The following is a 23,400-nucleotide window of genomic DNA, read 5'->3' on the forward strand; positions in this document are numbered from 1 at the left end:
GAGTCGTAGTTTCTAAGGAAATCACCCAGGCTTCTCAGATAAGAACAGTAGTGCAGCCTTGGGCATCTTTTTGTATAATAGGCGGAGATGTAAGTTCTTGCAACAAGGGGAGGCGAGGCACCAGACAGCAACCTTCTCACGTGGATTTGGCAATTTTTATTTATTTAATTAATGTATTTATTTATTTATTTAATAATAATAATAATAATAATAATAATAATAATAAATTTATTAATTTGTATGCCACCCCTCTCCAGAGACTCAGAGCGGCTCACAACAATCATAAACAGCATACAAATCCAATACTTAAAAAACAATTTAAAACCCTTATCATTAAAATAGTCACACAAACCAATCAAAGCATACACAAACCGTGATAGCTAAGGGGTATATCAATCATCTCCATGCCTGGCGACATAGGTGGGTTTTTCAACAGCTTGCGAAAGGTAAGGAGGATGGGGGCGGTTCTAATCTCCGGGGGCAGTTGATTCCAGAAGGACGGGGCCGCCACAGAGAAGGCTCTTCCTATGGGTCCCGCCAGATGACAGTTTAGTCGATGAGACCTGGAGAAGGCCAATGCTTATGCATGCCCCTTACAGACCTCTTAGAAAGGGGGAGAGCTCAATTGTAGATAACCTAAGGTTAAAGATTTTAGGGTTAGGAGTAGAAACCAGAGTCAGGTAGTGCATTTCCAGGTGTTGATCACTCTATTGCTGAAGTCATATTTTTTGCAGTCGGTTGACATTTAGTTTAAACCTATTATGTGCTTGTGTGTTGTTGCGGTTGAAGGTGGAGTAGTGACTAACAGGAAGGATATATGATTTGGGGATTTGGGTATATGATTTTATGACCTATAGTTAAGTCGGAACGGAGGCGACGGAGTTGTAAGTTGTAATTCTCCTTTATTAGAATCTGGATAGCTGGCAAACATAGGAACAATTTAAAACATGATCACAATGCTAAACAAAACATACTAAACTAACATACATAAACAAACCAAATAAAATCTCCGGGACCGCCTTCTGCCGCACAAATCCCCGCGACCGATTAGGTCCCAAAGAGTTGGCCTTCTCCGGGTCCCGTCGATGAAACAATGTCGTTTGGCAGGTCCCAGGGGAAGAGCCTTCTCTGTGGCGGCCCCGACCCTCTGGAAACCAGCTCCCCCCTAAGATTAGAACTGCCCCCACCCTCCTTGCCTTTCGTGAACTCCTTAAAATCCATCTCTGCCGTCAGGCATGGGGGAACTGAGATAACTTCCCCAGGCCTATACTGTTTATGTATGGTATGTTGTGTGCATGGTTTTTAAAATTATGGGGTTTTAGTTTTAATTATTAGATTTGTATTATATATTGCTTTCTATTACTGTTGTGAGCCGCCCCGAGTATACGGAGAGGGGCGGCATACAAATTTAATAGATAGATAGATAGATAGATAGATAGATAGATAGATAGATAGATAGATAGATAGATAGATAGATAAATAAATAAAAATCTGTAAGAAGTTCAAGATGACAGGAGAAATAACCATAAACAAGCATCAGTAACAAAACATATCTAATGATATTTATCCATTGTGTTCGAAGAGGGCCTTGACATTTAAATTGGGGGGACGTCAAGAACTTGTGCACGAATTGGATTAAAGTGAAGGAGTGGTGCACATAGTCATAATTTCATGTCCAGCCCAAAGAAATGAGGCCATAGCCTTGCCCCCTACACAAACTGGACAAAGATAGCTATTGCCACATAGACTGGGTTTAATTTTCTGCTGTTCAACAAAATACAGGGAAATAAAAACAAACCAGGGAGCATTTTCATATTTTTCAAACAGCACCGTAAGAGCGAAACCTGTGCTACACTTCCCTTAACAACCAATGTTCAAATGAAAAACAGAACACAGAAACAGATAGACTTCTCTTAAGGCAGGGGTTGGATGCTTGCGGCTGAGATACGTCCCTATATTACCACAACCTTAGATTTCCCTACTGGTTTTGCTGGTCTGGCCTACTGGGAGATGGACATTAACCCTTATCTGGCTCATTTGCTTGTATCTCATAGGCTGGGAGATCACTGTCCAGTAGAGACATTTTGGCCTGTGGTCAAACTGGTGCTTCCTTCTTCTGATTAGTCCCAATAACTTCTGGAGCACTTTATTCGAGTGTTTTCATGATGGCTTGAGCCTGTTTCAGTTCTGAGGAAGGAAAATAGATGGTTAAAATAGCAATGGTTGCCGATCAGTTTCCGGTCACAATTCAAAGTGTTGGTTATGACCTATAAAGCCCTTCATGGCATCGGACCAGATTACCTCCGGGACCGCCTTCTGATGCACGAATCCCAGCGACCAGTTAGGTCCCACAGAGTGGGTCTTCTCTGGGTCCCGTCCACTAAACAATGTCGCTTGGCGGGACCCAGGGAAAGAGCCTTCTCTGTGGCGGCCCCGGCCCTCTGGAACCAACTCCCCCCCAGAGATTAGAATTTCCCCCACCCTCCTTGCCTTTCGTAAGCTACTTAAAGCCCACCTCTGCCGTCAGGCATGGGGGAATTGAGATCCTCTTTCCCCCTAGGCCTTTACAATTCTATGCATGGTATGTATGTATGTATGTTTGGTTTCTATATTAATGGGTTTTTAATCGTTTTTAGTATTAGATTACTATTGTACACTGTTTTATTGTTGCTGTTAGCCGCCCCGAGTCTCCGGAGAGGGGCGGCATACAAATCCAATAAATAAATAAATAAATATCATTTAGACTTATATACCGCTTCATAATGCTTTAACCGCCCTCTCTAAGTGGTTTACAGAATCAGCAGAATCAACCCCCAGCAATGTGGGTCCTCATTTGACCCACGTCAGAAGAGTCAACCTAGAGTTAGGAAAAAGGAAGGAAGGAAAAATAGGAAGGAAGGAAAGAGAAGACTCAAAGGAAGAGGGAGGGAGGAAGGGAAAGGAGGGAGGAAAGGGCAATAGCACTTAGACTTATATACCGCTTCCTAGTGTTTTTACAGCCCTCTCTAAGCGGTTTACAGAATCAGCCTCTTGCCCACCAACAATCTGGGTCCTCATTTGACCCACCTCGGAAGGGTGGAAGGCTGAGTCAACGTGGAGCCGGTGGTGAGATTTGAACTGCTGAACTACAGCTGGCAGTTAGCGGGAAGTAGCCTGCAGTGCTGCACTCTAACCACTGCACTGCACTTCTTTTAAAGAAGAAGAAAGGATACTAATGATTAGTAGGTGGCCTAGGAGCCTCCGGAAGTCATCTGGAATTCCTCAAATACACACAGCAATTTGATAAGTAAGTAAATTGCCTTTACTCCCATAAAATTCCTAATTTCAAAGGTTTCGATCTATGTCTTGTCAGGAATGACATGTTCCTTTAAAAAATATATATATATACAGTGTTCCCTCGATTTTCGCGGGTTCGAACTTCGCGAAACGTCTATACCACGGTTTTTCAAAAATATTAATTAAAAAATACTTTGCGGTTTTTTCCCCTATACCACGGTTTTTCCCCGCCCGATGACATCATATGTCATTGCCAAACTTTCGTCTGCCTTTAAAAAACATTTTTTAAAATAAACTTTAATAAATAAACATGCTGAGTAATAATCTAAATCAGTGTTTTTCAACCAGTGTGCCGCGGCACACTAGTGTGCCGTGAGACATGGTCAGGTGTGCCGCGAAGCTCAGAGAGAGAAAAAAACAAGAGAGAGAGAAAGATAGAGAGAGAGAAAGAAAGAGAGAAAGAAAGCAAGAGAAAGAAAATGAGAGAGAAAGAGAGAAAGAGAGAGAAAGAAAGCAAGAAAGAGAAAAAGAAAGAGAATGAGAGAGAGAGAGAGACAGCAAGAGAGCAAGAGAGAGAGAAAGAGAGGGAGGGAAGGTGGGAGAGAGAAAGACGGAGGGAGAGAGAAAGAGCAAAAAAGAGGAAGGAAGAGAGAAAGGGATGGAGAGAGAAAAAAAGAAAGGGAGAGAAAGAGGGAGGGAGAAATAGAGTGAAAGGGAGGAAGAGAGAGATAATTTTTTTGTCCAACCCCCCCCCTCAATGTGCCCCATGGTTTTGTAAATGTAAAAAATGTGCCGCGTCTCAAAAAAGGTTGAAAATCACTGATCTAAATGATTGCTAAAGGAATGGGAAATGGTAATTTAGGGGTTTAAAGTGTTAAGGGAAGGCTTGGGATACTGTTCATAGCCAAAAATAGTGTATTTACTTCCGCATCTCTACTTCGCGGAAATTCGAGTTTCGCGGGCGGTCTCGGAACGTATCCCCCGCGACAATTGAGGGAACACTGTATTTCCATGTTTATTTATTTATTTATTTTATTATTTGGATTTGTATGTTGTGTGATCAAGCAGCCTAGCTTCTTGTTTCCTCTACAAAAAGGCACCCATTTCAGTGGCTAGGTAGATGAAATGATGAGGGATTCAGGCTTTGTGGCCTTTGAAGATTTGACAAGAGAAATCAGAATGTTTTGTCTCTTTAAATCAGTGGTTCTCAACCTTTCTAATGCCACCATCCCTTAATACAGTTCCTCATGTTGTGGTGACCCCAACCATAAGTCGAGCCAATTCTCCCAACAGAGCTTGAAGCTGATTGGCAGGAAGGTCAGAGGGACACCCCCACTGTAAACGCCTGATTGGTCGGACTGTAAAAATATGTTCCAAGGCGCCAGAATAGAAGCTTTAGTTCCTAACACCAGGGGAAATTCGTCTTTTCCCACGGTCTTCTTAGGCGACCCCTGTGAAACGGTCGTTTGACCCCCCCCAAAGGGGTCGTGACCCCCAGGTTGAGAACCACTACTTTAAATGGAGCGAAGTGATTTTATTTTTTTAAATTTTTTATTTATTGGATTTGTATGCCGTCCCTCTCCGTAGACTCGGGGCGGCTAACAACAATGATAAAAACAGCATGTGACAATCCAATAATAAAACAAGTAAAAACCCTTGTTATAAAACCAAACATACACACAGACATACCATGCATAACTTGTAATGGCCTAGGGGGAAGGAATATCTCAATTCCCCCATGCCTGGCGGTATAAATGAGTCTTGAGTAGTTTACGAAAGACGGAGGGTCGGGGCAATTCTAATCTCCATGGGGAGTTGGCTCCAGAGGGCCGGGGCCGCCACAGAGAAGGCTCTTCCCCGGGGCCTGCCAAACAACATTGTTTAGTCGATGGGACCCGGAGAATGCCAAGTCTGTGGGACCTTATCGGTCGCTGGGATTCGTGCGGTAGCAGGCGGTTCCGGAGGTAGTCTGGTCCAAAGCCATGTAGGGCTTTAAAGGTCATGACCAACACTTTGAATTGTGACCGGAAACTGATCGGCAGCCAATGCAAGCCTGATGCCTTGCTTGTTATAAGTCTCTGGCAGAAGCCAGAAACCCCTGACCCTCTCCAAGATGTTAGAAATGTTTTAACTTCTCACCAGCAAGTAAGACGCGAAACTTTTCAGCTGACAATGTCATGGCTACAGGCTCCGTCACCTTTTGGTCGACGTTTTTCACGTTCAGCTTGAGATGAACGACCGGCTCGTTGACTTGCTGGAGCTCGCTGGAACTAAGCGTATAATCCACTCTCCATGAAACAGAATCCAGGCAATTCACTGCAGGCGGAGGGGATTCAAAAGGCACAGGGTTTGTGCAAGGTGCTAGTCCCCTTGACTGTGTCAGGGGCATTGCCGAGGAATACACCCAATCACAGATTGCAGCAGATTCCAAAACATACCAGTACTATAGCAATAGCATTTAGACCAGTGGTTTTCAACCTTTTTTGAGCCGCGGCACATTTTTTTACATTTACAAAATCCTGGGGCACACCACCAACCAAAATGACACAAAATGACACCCTAAGACACTCTCCTCTTTTTCCATCCCTGTCTCCTCTCCCCCTTGTGTGTGTGTGTGTGTATGTGTGTGTGTGTACACACTCTTGAGCCATTTCCAAAAACAGGTGAGGCGTGGGGTTTTTCTCTCTCTTATTCTTTGGTTGCTTTTTATCATATGCTTTAAATCAAGAGTCACTTCTTTCTCTCTTTTGTTTCTCTCTCTTTCCTCTCATTCTCTGTCTCAATCATTTTCACATTTCTCTTTTTTCCTCCCCTTTTTGCTCATTTCTCTCTCTTCCCCTCTCCTTTTCTCTCTCTCTCGCTTTCTTTCTCTTTCTCTCTCTTGCTTTCTTTCAATCTCTCTTGCTTTCTCTCTCTCTTTCTCTTATTATTATTATTTATTAAATTTGTATGCCGCCCCTCTCCATAGACTCGGGGAGGCTCTCTTTCTCTCTTTTCTCTCTCTCTTGCTTTCTCTCCCTTTCTCTCTTTTCTTTCTTTCTCTCTCTTTCTTTCTCTCTTTTTCTCTCTCTTGCTTTCTCTCTCTCTCTCATCAAAAAGTTGCGAGACCGGAACCTGAGCTTCCTTTTAGCGGCATGCCTGACCACTGGTTGAAAAACAGTGATTTAGACAGTATGTACTGCTTCCTAGTGCTTTTACAGCCCTTCTCTAAGCAGTTTACAGAATCAGCATATTGACCCCAACAATCTGGGTCCTCATTTTATCCCCCTCGGAAGGATGGAAGGCTGAGTCAACCTTGAGCGAGCTTTCGTTTTGTAACAAGCAAAGGCGCTCGACTTACATCTCAGGCTGCTCTTCCTCAGGCTGTCCTGGAGAGAACTCTGTTTTTCCTCGTAGGACCGACACAATCCTGCCGCATGCTCTGCAACCAAGAAATCAGCTAATCACCAGTTCAAATCCGCCCTCCTCTAAAAACAATTCATCCGATTAGGAAAAAAAAAAACCCTCCCAAATGCAAATTTTCAAGTTATTCAAAAAACTTTCCTCTACTTCGTACAACATCTACCTGAAATTTTATTTTCCCTCTGGATTTATACACCGTCAGCTTCTAAGTTTTATTTATGGTCCGAGGTAGTTCTGAGGAACTGTTAAGATTTTTAAATGTTTTTAAAAGCAACAAGTGGAAAATCACCTTTGGGCAGCCCTAGCTGCTGTAGTTCGCTGGAGAGAGACTCAGAGTCCACGTTATATTTGGCGGCACTCGAGAGAATGAAGGTGAGAACAGCGACAGTGGCTTTCACATCTCCCGATTCTGCAGGACAAAAAAAAAAAAGGAAATATTATTATTATTTATTGGATTTGTATGCCGCCCCTCTCCGCAGACTCGGGGCGGCTAACAACAATGATAAAAAACAACATGTGACAATCCAATTTAATAAAACAACTAAAAACCCTTATTATAAAGTCTGAAGCAGGTCTTGAGATTAATACATTTTATTTGTGAAAATATCAGTGACTTATCCTGGCTGGGGAATTCTGGGAGTTGAAGTCCACACTCCTTTTTTTCTTTTGCTAATTTTTTTCATTTTTTTTCTGCACAATTTCCATTTTGATGTCAACACATATCCTAACTTAGTCCTTGGACATTGTTGTGATTCAGCCTGCGGCTCCTCAGGGACCGGCTGCGTCTCTGCTGGATCCATGCCCAGAGGAGGAGGACAGTGAACAGGAGGGGGAGGACCAGGCAGACGGGGGAGAGGAAAGTCAGGAAGAGGAGGAGGTAGAGCAGCCTGAGAGCCCCGGGGGGGGGGGGGGGCTCTCCCCAGCTAGTAGCCTGGATTCATTGGATGAAGAAGCACAGGCTATAATTGACATGAGACAGCGACGTGCAACTCAGAGACGGGACCAATTAGAAAGGTATTTGCATCACTGAATTGGCCACAGCTGGGTTTGGGTGTGGTTCTCCTCAGCAGGGTTGAAAAGGCAGGCCCGCCCTTGCAGCCTTGTGGAGCGTTATCAACTGGAAGTTCTGTGACCCTGCTTCGCTTCTCGGCATCTCTGATCTTGGCTTGTGGCCTAGAAGTCTGGAAGACTTGGGGGAGGCGTGGGTTTTGTTATCTCCAGCGTTGTTTTTGCCAGCAAGAATCCTGTTTTCTTTCATGGCCTTCGTGAAACCTCTGTGAAGTTCCAGCGTGTTCCTGTCTGTAAGAACAGTTTCTGTTACCTGTGTTTGCTTTGAATTATATAAACTGCCTTTGCTTTTTACCAGTGTGTCTGGCTTCTCTTTTTGGTTGGTGTTGACTGCTGGAGGGACCCAGACAGAACAGACATAGAATGGAAGGCTACTCACCAAACTTGGCATCGGATGTTAACTTCAGGATTTTGTCGTACTGAAGAGACAAAAGAACAATTTCTAGCTTGGCTCAGCTCAAACATCACACTGGGAAGCTCCAACAGCAAAACACTTTTTAAATCCATTGCAATTTTTTAAATTTACATGACACCTTTTTGAGAGCTTCCAATGTAAGCCCTCCTCAATTATCATGGAAACCAGGTACAAAAGGGCCTGCTGATTCATGAATGTACTAGCAGAGGACTTGGCGTTGTCCAGGTATTTTTTCATCCTAATCCTTTTTTATGTAGATAGATAAAAGAGAAGATGAAAGAAGATACACAGAGCAGTGTTTCCCAACCTTGGCAACTTGAAGATATTTGGACTTCAACTCCCAGAATTCCCCAGCCAGCGAATGCTGGCTGGGGAATTCTGGGAGTTGAAGTCCAGATATCTTCAAGTTGCCAAGGTTGGGAAACACTGACATAGAGGATTATATAGATGGATGGATGAATAAGCACTATATGTGTGTGTGTAGATAGACGATAGATAGATAGATAGATAGATAGATAGATAGATAGATAGATAGAGAAAGAGAGAGAGAGATGAGGAGGAGGAGGAGATGATAATAGAAGATTGTTAACATTATTTAAAAATATTCCACAGGTTTAATCTGAAAGTGCTTCTCTCTTAACTGATCCTGGATTTATGAAAACTGAGTTTGGAAATTATGCACAAAAGAGATTGAGAATGAACTCACATCAATGCCCTGTCCAAGCACATCCTTCAGAACCTGGGCACAGATCAGCTTGAGTTTCACTGAGGACTGGGGAAAAAGACAAAAATGTGTCATAACCATCTTCTTGATATATTTTTTTAATCCTCCCATGGAGAACGGTAGCTGTCAGGCACAATCTTACAATGGGGCAAATGCAGCTACAAGTCGGTAGTAAAATACTAGTAGCAGCTCCATGCCTATTCATGGAACTCAAAGGGACAACCTCACCCCCTAAACTTACTATTTTAGCCAAAGTGCTAATTTCTGCCAAGACCCAGTCAGGACAGTCCAAATCTCCACAGAATCGAAACCTCTGGTAGGAAGAAACAAAATTTGAGTATTTTTCAATCACAGCAACTTTAAGATGGGTGGGTTTTATCTCCCAGAATTCCCCCTTCTAGCCTGCATGGACTTCAGCCAGTCAGCATGCAAGAACTCCAACTCCCAGAATCCCCCCATCTAGCATGCATGGACTTCAACTCCCAGAATTCCCCCATCTAGCATGCATGGACTTCAACTCCCAGAATCCCCCCATCTAGCATGCAAGGACTTCAACTCCCAGAATCCCCTCATCTAGCATGCAAGGACTTCAACTCCCAGAATCCCCCCATCTAGCATGCATGGACTTAAACTCCCAGAATCCCCCCATCTAGCATGCATGGACTTAAACTCCCAGAATCCCCCCATCTAGCATGCAAGGACTTCAACTCCCAGAATCCCCCCATCTAGCATGCAAGGACTTCAACTCCCAGAATCCCCCCATCTAGCATGCAAGGACTTCAACTCCCAGAATCCCCTCATCTAGCATGCAAGGACTTCAACTCACAGAATCCCCCCATCTAGCATGCAAGGACTTCAACTCCCAGAATTCATCTATCATGCATGGACTCCCAAAATTCTTCTCGCTACCATGCATGAACCTCAACTCCCAGAATTCCTCCAGCCAGCTTGCATGGACTCCAACTCCCAGAATTCCCCCATTTAGCATGCATGGACTCCAACTCCCAGAATCCATTCATCTAGCATGCATAGACTCCCAGAATTCTTCCAGCTACCATGCATGAACCACAACTCCCAGAATTCCTCCAGCCAGCATAGGTTGACTTCAACTCCCAAGATGCAAGCTGACTGCGGGAATTCTGGGAATTGAAGTCCACCCATTTTATTGAGATTTTTGCACTGATAAACGCACTACTCTCTTCTGCACTTGCACCGATTTTTCTTTTAAAGATCTGGGTTTTCAACCTCTCATCATTTAACACCTCCCCCCTTTCCGCTGCTAGCAATAAAGCCCCCCTCTTCCCCCCTCCCACTCACCATCTTTCCCCGATCTGAGCGACACCCCCTTCCTATGCAAAGCGAGTCACCTGACTTCTCTTTTCTACCCAATCACTGAAAAGCTTCCCTTGTATCACCTGACTACCTTCTAGCCAATCCGTGGAAAGCTTCTGTTTTTTGCAGCTGCCTGCTTTGTACCCAATCTCTGAAGAACTTCCTTGTTTTTTCATTTTTTCTACCCAATCCCTGAAGAGCTTTCTTGTTTTTCCCCAGCCTGCTTCATTCTATCCAATCCCTGAAGAGCTTCCTTGTTTTCCACTTCTTTCTATCCAATCCCCGAAGAGCTTCTTTGTTTTTCACTTCTTTCTATCCAATCTCTGAAGAGCTCCCCCTGCATCAGCTGACCGAGAACGAGTCAGCTGACAGTCAATGGCTCTTGCTGGTTGCTGTGGCAACACGTGTTCTGTTAATCATGGGGAGTGGGAGTATTTGAAGAGCTAGCGCGTGTATCAGCTCTTTTGCGGTCCTCATTTCAAGATCTCAGCCTTTCCATTATCCGTTACCAATTATTCAGTATACCAAAAGAACTTTGGGAAGGCTCGGCTGGCTGCCCATAGGGATACAAAGCAGCTATTCAATTTTTCGTATCTTGGGTTTTGATTTGGAATAACTCATTCGTGAAATTATATGAAAGTTCAAGTCAAAGCCCAATTTGCTCTTCACTCTGCTCCTCCTTCCCATCTGCAAAACAGAACCAATTTAATTTGTTTAAGCTGTGCTTTTACACTGCTCAAAAAAATAAAGGGAACACTTAACATAATGTAACTCCAAGTAAATCAAACTGTCCACTTAGGAGGCAGCACTGATTGACAATCAATTTTACATGCTGTTGTGCACATTCAACTTTCTACAGAACAAAATATTCAATGAGAATATTTCATTCATTCAGATATAGGATGTGTTATTTGAGTGTTCCCTTTATTTTTTTGAGCAGTATATATTTATTCTCTGGCATGCTGCCCAGATTTCACTGCAGCTAATTAGCCAATCAAAGTTTAAAAGTATAAAATCCTGGCATGATAAGAGAAACTGATATTTTGAGGGGTGAACTTTAAAACAGTGTGAGTTTACCGGAGCAGAAGCTACGCGAGACTTTATCAAACTATTTTGAAGTAAATCGTGTCCTAACATAACATTAGAAGCACAATCTTATGAGGACTCATACAGGACTGAATGAGTTACAAGAAAGTATCTTTTAGATCTGAAAAGTGAATACAGCTTGTTAAGTACTTGTACATAAGGCTCAACTGAAGCCTTCTGCCCTTCCTGCCAATCATCTTAAAGCTCTGTTGGGAGAATTGGCACTAGTCTTATGGTTGGGGGTCACCACAAAAGGAGGAACTGTATAAGGGGTCACAGCATTAGAAAGGTTGAGAACCACTGAATTAACAGCAGAGTTAAGTGGTGGCATTGTGAGATCTAAAGGAATTCAAATTATTTTTTGAAATGAGCAGTCTTAGCAGGACACAAATCATTTTTGTTTTGACGCTTTTGAGATGTTTCTATGCTATCACCATTATATACATTTGTTTATTGAACCAGGTGTAGGGGAGGAAAAAAAACCAAGTCTTTTTTTACACCTTGATTTATTTATTTCAACATTTATCCACATAGCATAACATCTTAAGAAGAATTATAAGATCTTTTCCTAGTACAAAAGATTCCTAAAGTGGTCAGGGCCAAGCATGTAGTAAGGGCTATTAAGATGATCCCCACCAGCATCCAAGGAATTTGGAAGCCTGAAAAGAAGGGGGAAAAAACAGCATTGGATTCTCTTTTGCATTGAAAATTGAAAGTATATCATACATAGCAGGAAATGAAGAGGTAAACATTCCGGTTTCCCTTTCCCACAAATCTAAAGAGTGGATCTTAAAGACAAGCAAATTGAGGTTACTTTTATCCCAAATTTCCTATCTGAGAATCTCCCCCACCAAAGGTCTAAACAAAAGTTTCCTGCAGATTTATAAATGGATGAGATTATTTTTGAAAGGATAAGGGTGAGAAACTCTATAATCAACATGATACTGTACCATGTCCTGCTGATAAGATCAACTTCTTATTTGGATTGTCAGGAAGAGTTCTGGAAGTCATGTAAGAGTCAAGAATGAGGATGGGACCGAGCATCATGTCAACATCTGCCTCCGATTTATCTGCACAAGAACAAGATTCACATTTACATTCATGTAGAGAGTGCCAGTTTGATGTAGTTGTTAAACCATCAGATTAGGAATTGGGAGATTGTGACTTGGGTACAAAGCTAGCTGTGTGACTTTGGGCCCATCCCAATTGGTCAGTTAGAAAAGAAACTCTCTCAAATCCATTGTTAAGAAAAGTACACTTTACGAAAGCCAAGTGGTTATAGAGAAGCAAAGGCGGATGTGAATTTTTCACGCCCAAAGCATGGGGTTAACTTTTCCATTGATCCCATCCTTCCAGGGGTGGGCTACTTCCCAGATGGGGAGGAACGCAGTGGGGTAGCGAAAACGGAGCTCCACCCCAGAGCACCCAATTTGCACTGAAAGACGTTGAAAGAAAATGCAGAGCGTCCTGCATAAGCCACGCCCACAGTGTGGTAGTAAAAATTTGGGTAGCCCTTCACTGCATCCTTCCCTGATAAGGTAATCTCTAGGTGTCCAATTGTTTTCAAACCAATTGTTTTGCTGTCTCGTTGGTGCTGCATACCCATTGTGTGACCTTGGAACAGCCAGTGGCTCTATGTAGTTTCGTTTCCCCTTCATTCTAACATCTCCCTGATTCCATCTTGCAATTCCTCCCCCTGTTCTGTATGGTGGGTTAGCAGCCAGTGGAGCATGGCGCAGCAGGATAATAATAATAATTTATTAGATTTGTATGCCGCCCCCCTCCGAAGACTGTCCGAAGGCAGAGACAGTCACTTTATCTCATCCTTGCTCAAGTGGCAATGATAAGCCACTTCCCAAAAAACCTTGCCAAGAAAACTGCAGGGATCCACCCAGGAATTTTCTGAAAAACAATAGTTCCTCATCTAATATTTACGGAAACAGAGCAGCTCCTTCTAAATACAATTCAAAGGAATGCCTCTTTCCTTCTACCAAACCTGGATTACATACCCAATTTAGCAGCTACATCTCTGCCTAATCTTCCTCCCCATCTTTCCCACTGGTTGTTGCCTTGACCCGTAGCTCGAAAACAATTCTGGCTTTCACAGCAGGAGCAAATATCCGCGGTGCCTTCAACTGGAACCCAACTGTGGTGCAGAAATAAGGGTGCGGCAATATGAGACTTCATCAAATACTTTCCCCTCTTATTTTTTTTTTTAATAAACTTTATTAAATTTTTGGTAAAAGGACAAAACAAACAAACACACATTCAACACAAATTTGGGGTTGCAATACCCCTGCTTATTCAGAAGTTAAATTTCCATACAGAAAAGAATACCTTGTTAATATTTTAAATCAACTTAAAGCTTTAAATGAAAAGAAGAAATTCTGTTTGGTCTTATATAATAAAACTTTCATTTATAACCTAGATACAACACATAGTATAATTCATATTCTTATTTTTTCTTATTTAACCATATATGCACTTTATTCCATACTATATAAAATTCTGATTCTTCTTGGTCTTTTAACCGTCTTGTCATCCTATCCATTTCAGCGCAGTATAGTATTTTCTTAATAACCTCTTCTTCTTTGGGGATATTTTCCCCTTTCCAATTCTGCGCATATACAATCCTGGCCGCTGTCAAAATATGTATAACTAAATGTAAAATTTCTTTCTTATATTTCTGGTTAGTGATACCCAATAAGTAAAATTCTGGGGGTTTTTCTAACTCCAGCATTACAGTACTATTTGTTTTAAGATTAATACTTTCCCCTCTTATTAGACCAAAGGATGGGTACCTGGCTAGGTCCTAAATTACTGATTGATTTCTTAGGTTCAATTATTGAGCTGCTTAGCCTAAGATCAATTGGGCCAACAAGTTAGTTAAGTTGCAACCCAGGTTGGTTTCTGCTTAAGGTAGGGAATGAACCCAGCAGATTGTGGTTTATGCAAACCTCTTTTATGTTTGTGCAAAATACTCTTATGGTATTTGCACTAAGCAGAGCTAATTCCTCTGTAACAAATGTTAATATTTTGAATGAGCCATTTAAATAGGGTAAGGGGTATGAGAAAAATCGGGCAGGCAGTTGAGATTTCTAACAGATTCCTCTATCAGGATACTCAATCATGGAATGCTTGTTCAAATATGGAAAAAATTAGGTTCTTCAATCTACTGCATGCAGCTGAGAAGGTTCTTACTGCTTATACAGTGACTTGGAATCAGAAAAATACGCAATAGCCAGTTAGGTTAGATACTGATGTCCGAACTATTGGGGTGTAGCTCAGAAAAAAGATAATCACCAAGCCTTCCAAAATAAAATGAATCTAAAACATTTTTCTCCAAAGAAACAGATGCATTACATCAAAGGAACTAGTTGCATTTTCACAATTCTGTTGGTTAAGCCTGCTAATGTCCTCCTATAGTCATACATGGCTTAAACACGGTGACCTGATCCTGTAAGGATATCAAGTTGCTTACCTGTTGCTAGCTGGATGGAAGGAACAAGCTTTGTTCTCAGAATCAAGAATTTGAGTAGCTGAAGCCACCTTCAAATGGCAAGTGATGTAGATCTAACAATAAGGTAAAAAGATGGTTCAACCTAAGTTATAGCATGACCAAGAGTGAAACTTCAAAAATACAAGGGTACCTCTACTTATGAACTCAATTTGTTCCGTGACCAGGTTCTTAAGAAGAAGCAATTTGTAAGAAGAAGCAATTTTTCCCATAGGAATCAATGTAAAAGCAAATAATGCGTGCAATTGGGGAAACCACAGGGAGGGTGGAGGCCCTGTTTCCTCCCAGGAGATTCCTAGAGAGGCCCCACGGAGGCTTCTCCCTGCCTTTCCCGGCTCTGTTTCCTCCCAGGAGATTCCTAGAGGCCCCACGGAGGCTTCTCCCTGCCTTTTCCGGTTACAGTTTTGGAGGCTCGGGTTTGTAAATGGAAAATGGTTCTTGAGAAGAGGCAAAAAAATCTTGAACACCTGGTTCTTATCCAGAAAAGTTCGTAGGTAGAGGCGTTCTTAGGTAGAGGTACTACTGTATTGCCATTAGGAGCTGAGCTTTGGAAGAACTCTTACCAGATCTCGGGGATCTTCGCTAAAACGGAAGACATCTACTGTGAATTGGAGTAAATCATCCCTGATCCTTGGTGATATGAAGGTTGAGCTGGAATCTTGTCGTCCGTCTACCAGGCAACTAGAGGACACAACATTTGTCAACAACGCTTCCTAACTTTGGTCACACTTGGTTTACATTAGTGCATTTTAGTGTCTTTGTTCAATCGTCAGACAACAGGCCTAGCTGACCCCTACATATGCTGCAACGTCCTACCGGTCAATGACTACTTCAGCTTCAACCACAACAACACAAGAGCACGCAACAGATTCAAACTTAATACGATCCGCTCCAAACTTGACTGTAAAAAAATATGATTTCAACAATCGAGTTATCAAAGCATGGAACTCATTGCCGGACTCAATTGTGTCAACCCCTAACCCCCAACATTTCTCCCTTCGACTCTCCACGATTGACCTCTCCAGGTTCCTAAGAGGCCAGTAAGGGGCGTACATAAGTGCACTGGAGTGCCTTTCGTCCCCTGTCCAATTGTCTTTCCTTTCTCTCACCTATCTTATATATTCTCTTCCTTTCATATATCCTCCTCCCCTCTAAGTTCACTTTCACCCCCTTTTATATTATCACATGTCTATTCTTCTTCCTATGTATTTGTGTATGGGACAAATGAATAAATAAATAAAATAAATAGTCAGAGGGAAATCTTACCCCTTGTGGTCGATGATGGGATAGCGGGGGTTGGAATCTGCCTCTGGGCTCAACGTAGCTACACAACTATCAACAAAGAGTCGGAGAGGCGTATGGTTTTCTGCGATGACTTGAGCTTGAATGTACATGACTTCTCCCAACTGGTAGCCGTTGGATGCTCTTTCTCCGCCCCAGCCCTCTGAAAGCAAAAACCATCACACCCAACATGGAAGGGTTTCTTGGATGCAAATTTCAACCTAGTGAACTCAATTCAGATCTGGGCAAACGGTCCTCCGGTCCCCTCTTCCCATGTACCATGTCTGTGAATTGATGTGCAACCCCCACTCCTAATTCTTATATTGGCATGTCAAAACATTTTTAAAATTTGTGCTTCACCTGAATCCACTGCGATCTTCTGAAATATGCAGAATCCAAAAGGTACACTGATATCTGCATTCCTCCCCCCCCCCAGAATTTGAAGGACTAACCCCAAAACTTTTAACCTTAGATTACCTACAATTGACCTCTCCCCCTTTCTAAGAGGTCTTTAAGGGACGTGCATAAGCGCCCCATTGTGCCTACCGTCCCTTTCCTACTGTTCTATTGTCTTCTATCATTACTTTTTATCATTACTTATCTAATGTTTTATTTGTACAAATTACTATCCTGTAATCATTTGACAATTGCATAAATACAATAAATAAATAAATAAATATTTGCGGCATTGCCAGAGTGTCTAAAGCAGTGTTTTTCAACCAGTGTGCCGTGGCACACTAGTGTGCCGCGAGACATGGTCAGGTGTGCCGCGAAGCTCAGAAAGAAAGCAAGAGAGAGAGAAAGAAAGAGAGAAAGAAAGCAAGAGAGAAAGAAAGCAAAAGAGAGAGAGAGAACAAGAGAGAGAAAGAGAGAGAGCAAGAGAGAGCGAGAGAGAGAGAGAAAGCAAGAGAGAGAGAGAGAAAGAGAGGGATGGAAGGAGAAAAAGGGAGGGAGGGAGAGAGGGAGAGAGAAAGAGCAAAAAAGAGGAAGGAAGAGAAAGAAAGAGGGATGGAGAGAGAAAGAAAGGAAGGAAGTGAGAGAAAGAGGGAGGGAGAAAGAAATAGAGTGAAGGGGAGGAAGAGAGAGAGAATTTTTTTGTCCAAACTTTTTTTAGCCCCCCCCCCCGCTCAATGTGCCCCAGGGTTTCGTAAATGTAAAAAAATGTGCCGCAGCTCAAAAAAGGTTGAAAATCACTGGTGTAAAGGTCAGAAACTGTGCAAAATTCTGGAACCAACTCCCCCTGGAGATTAGAATTGCCCCCACCCTCCTCGCCTTTCATAAGCTCCTTAAAACCCACCTCTGCCGTCAGGCATGGGGGAACTGAGATACTCTTTCCCCCTAGGCCAGGGGTCCCCAACCACCGGGCCGCGGACCAGTACCGGGCCGCGGGGCATGTTGCACCGGTCCGTGGAGTCAGCAGCTGCCGGCCCTCATGCCGCCACCCCCTCCCTCCAGCGCTTCGCCTCCCGCTGGGCTAGAGGCCTCAGGAGGCAGGTTCTGCCGGCCACAGGACGATGGACGGGACAGAGGGGCGGGAAGGACCGAGAGGCTCAAGCCTCTTTTGGCTTCTGCCGCGGGGCGCTTTTGCGTTTTTGGCTGGGGAGAGGCAGGAGGGCCAGCCTGACCCCCTCTCTCCAGCGCTTAGCTCCCGCTGGGCAAGAGGGCTTGGGAGGCAGATTCTGCCAGCCATAGAGCGATGGCAGTAAAGAGGGGTGGGGAGGACCAGCACCCCCATGCTTAATCCCGCCCCCAACCACACCCCTTTCCGCTCCCACCGGGCCATAGAAAAATTGTCTTGCTGAAACTGGTCCCTGGTGGAAAAAACGTTGGGGACCACTGCCCTAGGCCTTTACAATTTATGCATGGTATGTTTGCTTGTAGGTATGATTGGTTTTAAAATAAGGGGTTTTTAGTTGTTGTAGTATTGGATCTACATGCTGTTTTTATTATTGTTGTTAGCCGCCCCGAGTCTACGGAGAGGGGCGGCATACAAATCCAATAAATAAATAAAATAAAATAAATAAAATTGTGTATTGAGGGAGCCCGTGCACAATTCTGTAACGTTTGCAAGGCATGTGTACAAATGCACATATGAATATTTGGACAAACGTTATCTAGCCTTACACACAATGCAATGCAAAAGTGGAATCACATTATTTAACCAACAGTTTTTTAAAAAAATAGTTCCACCAATGCCAACGCAAAGAAAAAGTTATTTTTGCACAATTAAGGTTTACTCTCCTTGGACCCTCATGTTCACAAAACTCATAAGAAAGAAGGGGCTTCTGGAAGTGATTATGGGCCATCAAACCATTCCCAACTCTTAGCAACTGCATAAAAAGAAGTACCATTCATCAAATGTAAAGAGAAGCGGAGTTTTTCTTGTGCAGAAATCGTTGACGTGAATGGAATCCACGTTGGCTGGATTGCGCCACTGCTTACATTGTTCTTCCTGAAAATAGAGAGACAGGTAAGGTCTACCAGAGAGAACAAGTCATTTACTTTTATCCAGCCTTGGGTGAAGAAAGAGACACACCATTCAGCCCTTAAGGACCTGACATACCAATGGGAATATTTATAGCTTGGGGTATGTTAGTATACTGTATGTAACTACAGTAGCTACATTACAGTATACTAACTGGGTGTTGTAATACAGAAGCTAACAATGTAAGTTTAAAACTGTATCTTTAAGAGACATTTGCTGGTTGGCCACAAGAGGGAGCCATTGCTGTTCCTCGAGAGAGTTTGTACTAGACTAGAGTTTATACCATACTATGTGTGTATATTTTGCTGTGTGTGTTAACCTGCTTTGTAAACCATTATTAGGATTATATGTGTATGATATTGTGTAACTACTATTGTTTATTTGTTTATTTGTATATAACAATATTGTTCTATTTTGTACTAAGTCTAATTTATTGGCTAATCCACATTGCTACATTAACTCTACTTAAAGTTTGTTGAAGGTTTATTACCTAGACTAGTGTTTGCCAACCTTGGCAACTTGAAGTCCAAATGTCTTCAAGTTGCCAAGGTTGGGAAACACTGACCTAGACATTCTAACAGGGTTGAATTGTGAAATCCTTGGTGCCCTCTCAGCTTCCTTGTTTTGTAAACATAACCAACCTCAGAGGATAAATGATTCCACCTGACCAAGCAATTGATTTGGTCCCTTCAAACTTACCAAATTCTGGATCTAATAGTCAAACCCATCCCACATTTTTATTATGTTTGTTTATGTTTATGTTTATGTTTATTTAGATTTTTATGCCGCCCCTCTCCGCAGACTCGGGGCGGCTCACAACAAACTGAACTTACCTGGGGTAGTGGCACTCAATGGGTACATCAACCGGGCTGGTTCTTACGATCACACTGTGGGAAGAAGGGGTGGGCTTATAATGAAGGCTGATGCTGTAGATTAGTGACTCTGGAGTCATCTAGAGAAAGGAAGAAAAGATTTATTTATTTGTCAAACATGATTTTATAGGATTTTATGAACTACCTTTTAATCAGATTGTAAATTGTCTAATCCCAGTATTCCAAGCCTGGTAGAATAGAAACATAGAAACATAGAAACATAGAAACACAGAAACACAGAAACACAGAAACACAGAAACACAGAAACACAGAAACACAGAAACACAGAAACACAGAAACACAGAAACACACATAGAAACAAACATAGAAACAAACATAGAAACAAACATAGAAACAAACATAGAAACATAGAAACATAGAAACATAGAAACAAACATAGAAACATAGAAACATAGAAACATAGAAACATAGAAACATAGAAACATAGAAACATAGAAACATAGAAACATAGAAACATAGAAACATAGAAACATAGAAACATGGAAACATAGAAACATAGAAACATAGAAACATAGAAACATAGAAACATAGAAACATAGAAACATAGAAACATAGAAACATAGAAACATAGAAACATAGAAACATAGAAACATAGAAACATAGAAACATAGAAGACTGACGGCAGAAAAAGACCTCATGGTCCATCTAGTCTGCCCTTATACTATTTCCTGTATTTTATCTTACATGGATATACCGGTATGTTTATCCCAAGCATGTTTAAATTCAGTTACTGTGGATTTACCAACCACGTCTGCTGGAAGTTTGTTCCAAGGATCTACTACTCTTTCAGTAAAATAATATTTTCTCATGTTGCTTTTGATCTTTCCCCCAACTAACTTCAGATTGTGTCCCCTTGTTCTTGTCTTCACTTTCCTATTAAAAACACTTCCCTTCTGAATCTTATTTAACCCTTTAACATATTTAAATGTTTCGATCATGTCCCCCCTTTTCCTTCTGTCCTCCAGACTATACAGATTGAATTCATTAAGTATTTTGTTGGGAGAGGAGGAGTGAAGGACTCTTCTCCTGAAATATTTCTAGACTCTCTCGATTGTATTAACCTCTGATATGCAGTGAGGGTTCCAGACAGGTGAGCTGTATTCCAGAATTGGTCTTACCCAGGGGTAGGCAAAGTTGGCTCTTCTATGACATGTGGACTTCAACTCCCAGAATTCCTGAGCTAGCCTGAATGGTTCAGGAATTCTGGGAGTTGAAGTCCACAAGTCATAGAAGAGTCAACTTTGCCTACCCCTGGTCTAACCAATGTTTGGTAAACTCTGGTTAGCAGTGGAATATTGCCAGAGAAAAAGCTGTGTGCATTTAGATTAACAATTTAGTGCTTTTTCGGCAATGTTGTTACAGATTACAATGCTGTTAAAATGAGATACAAAGAGGCAGCAATTAAGAAGTGTATTTAGTGCTTGTAAAGAGGAATTTCTTGGCATGAGGGGGAAAAATAAAGGTTTTTTAATTATTTTAAACATTAGATTTGTTACATGCTGTTTATTACTGTTGTTAGCCGCCCCAGTCTACGGAGAGGGGCAGCATACAAATCTAATAAATAGATAGATAGATAGATAGATAGATGATAGATAGATAGATAAATAGATAAATAAATTTGAAATAAAATAAAATAAAATAATAAAATAAATAAAACAATAAAACAAAATAAAACAAAATAAAGTAAACAAAACAAAACAAAACAAAATATAAAAACCCCCGGCAGGTTCTTCAAAAGCTTGGATTAGCAATAACATAGAATAGCAGAAAACCTCCCTCCAGGTCTCGTCTGAGTTTGTTCTTGGGTGTGGGGATTTTTGTGTGTGTTTAATTAAAGCAGTTAGCCAGTAACAGCCAAACAAATGTAAAACAAGCCCCTTTTTTACATAAAGAACCGAAAAGCCTTTTCTACAGCTTTGCGTTTTCAGAAAGCCTCTTCCTCCCACTTGTAACTTGTGAGAAGAATGCTGGTTTATTTGCATTCTTCTACCAACTCCCAGAGATAACCCGGGTAGTTCAAAAGGAGTTGGGCGGCTTTTAAAATTTAATACATTAAGTTAAAATTAGTTCAGAAGAGAAAGGGAGAGGACTGAAAGGGGAAGAAAGGTAGGGGGGGGAAGGGGGGGGATAACCAGCTAGGAAAGAAAAGCATTGGTAGTTCTTGCCAACAAGCCCGGTATTTCATTGTCCTGAAAATTAAGCTGGGGGCTGGACTAGAAGACCTCCAAGGTCCCTTTCCAGCTCTATTCCAATTCGAATTACTCTAGAACAGTGTTTCCCAACCTTGGGAACTTGAAGATATCTGGACTTCAAGTTGTCAAGGTTGGGAAAACACTGCCCTAGAACAGAGGTCTCAAACCTGGGCCACTTTAAGACTTGTGGACTTCAGCCCCCAGAATTCCTCAGCCAACTTCACCGAGGCGAGGTGTTGAGCTTTGCTGGCTGAGGAATTCTGGGAGTTGAAGTCCACAAGTCTTAAAGTGGCCCAGGTTTGAGACCCCAGCCCTAGAACCAGGGGCAGGCAAAGTTGGCTCTTCTATGCCATGTGGACTTCAACTCCCAGCATTCCTGAGCTAGCACCACTGGCTCAGGAAATTCTGGGAGTTGAAGTCTACAAGTCCTAGAAGAAGAGCCAACTTTGCCTACCCCTGCCCTAGAACAGGCTGTCAGGGCTACACCTAGGGACCTGCACCCAAGGACTGGAGTTTGAAGGACCTCTGCTCCCAGCCTTACCTGCAAGACACTCCCACACTCATGGAGGCCTACGTTGAAGATCACCGTGTCCTCCTCAGGGTTGTAGGGCAAAGGTTGGCAGCCAGTTGGACCCAAGCTCAGGTCCTCCACCCGGACGGGTCTCCCAGTGCCAAACAAGTCTCTCTTCACAGTCACCACCACCTGGGCTTCTCCACACTGGGCAAGCACAGGTGACAGGAGGGACAAAGCTCGGGCCTGGGAGGCGTCTACCCAAGCATAAGGATAAGTCTCAACCCCAGAAGGTAGATAAAGCTGCCTCACAGGAGCAGGAGTGTTAGAAAACTCCCGGAAATAATCTTGGGGGGCCAAGGGGGCCACTTCCCCCACTAGCCAACAAGCCAAGGCAATGGCCAGATGCTGTAAAGGTCCCATCCTGTTCTGTCCTAGGAAAGCTGGAAAAAAAGACCAGCTTCTAGCCAGGTTCCTTTTTTTTATTGCCTATCCTTGGGGCCCCGCCTTATCACACCTGGCTGAGATAATCAGCTTCCGCCTCGGCCAGTGCAAATCCTGCAAAGAACTAAGAAAACAGGAGTTTGGATGTATCCACAGCTGCAAGCCCTCTGCTGCTGGAGGGAGGGAAGGGGGATGTAATGTAGGTTAAGAGTTTCAGCCCCTTTTCTGAAAGTGCTTAGATTCGCATAGAGGGGCCAAAGAGGCCATGATCAACCGGTTGAAGTTACATGGGAGCATCTCAAAGAATAGAATAGAATAACAAAATAGAAATACAGAAGAGGAGAGGAGAGAAGAAGAAAAGAGAAGAGTGGGGAGAGGAGAGGAGAAGAGAGACTCAATAGTGTCAACTCCCAACCCCCAACACTTCTCCCTTAGACTCTCCACTATTGACCTCTCCAGGTTCCTAAGAGGTCAGTAAGGGGCGTATATAAGTGCACTGATGTGCCTATTGTCCCCTGTCCAATTGTCTTTCCTTATATCATATATCATATATATTCTCTCCTTATCTATCTATCTATCTATCTATCTATCTATCTATCTATCTATCTATCTATCTATCTATCTATCTATCTATCTATCTACAGTATCTATATTATATATATATCATATATATTCTCTCCTTATCTCTTATATCATATATATTCTCTCCCTCCCATCTACTTCTCTACTTTTTACTCTATCGTTATATATATATTACTTAATGTCTATTCTCTT

The 23,400-nt window shown here is 42.4% G+C and overlaps 2 protein-coding genes across 2 annotated transcripts; both read right to left on the minus strand.

Annotated features, from left to right (window-relative positions):
- Positions 1-882: 882 nt before the first annotated feature.
- Positions 883-10,550, minus strand: COMMD4 (COMM domain containing 4). Its single transcript, XM_070762691.1, has 8 exons — positions 10,203-10,550; positions 9,127-9,198; positions 8,868-8,933; positions 8,126-8,165; positions 6,968-7,087; positions 6,617-6,697; positions 5,416-5,592; positions 883-2,187 (listed from the first exon to the last, which is right to left on the minus strand). The coding sequence occupies exons 1-8, from the start codon at positions 10,203-10,205 to the stop codon at positions 2,147-2,149; spliced, it is 600 nt and encodes a 199-aa protein (XP_070618792.1). The 5' UTR covers positions 10,206-10,550; the 3' UTR covers positions 883-2,146.
- A 1,242-nt stretch (positions 10,551-11,792) lies between these two features.
- Positions 11,793-22,803, minus strand: ZP3 (zona pellucida glycoprotein 3). Its single transcript, XM_070763558.1, has 9 exons — positions 22,213-22,803; positions 19,420-19,538; positions 18,450-18,553; positions 16,087-16,264; positions 15,384-15,501; positions 14,785-14,876; positions 13,313-13,449; positions 12,254-12,373; positions 11,793-11,962 (listed from the first exon to the last, which is right to left on the minus strand). Exons 1-9 carry the CDS (start codon positions 22,603-22,605, stop codon positions 11,847-11,849), a joined length of 1,377 nt encoding a protein of 458 aa, XP_070619659.1. The 5' UTR covers positions 22,606-22,803; the 3' UTR covers positions 11,793-11,846.
- Positions 22,804-23,400: the final 597 nt, after the last annotated feature.

The sequence above is a fragment of the Erythrolamprus reginae genome, chromosome 10 (assembly GCF_031021105.1).
Source record: "Erythrolamprus reginae isolate rEryReg1 chromosome 10, rEryReg1.hap1, whole genome shotgun sequence".
Lineage (NCBI taxonomy): Eukaryota > Metazoa > Chordata > Lepidosauria > Squamata > Dipsadidae > Erythrolamprus > Erythrolamprus reginae.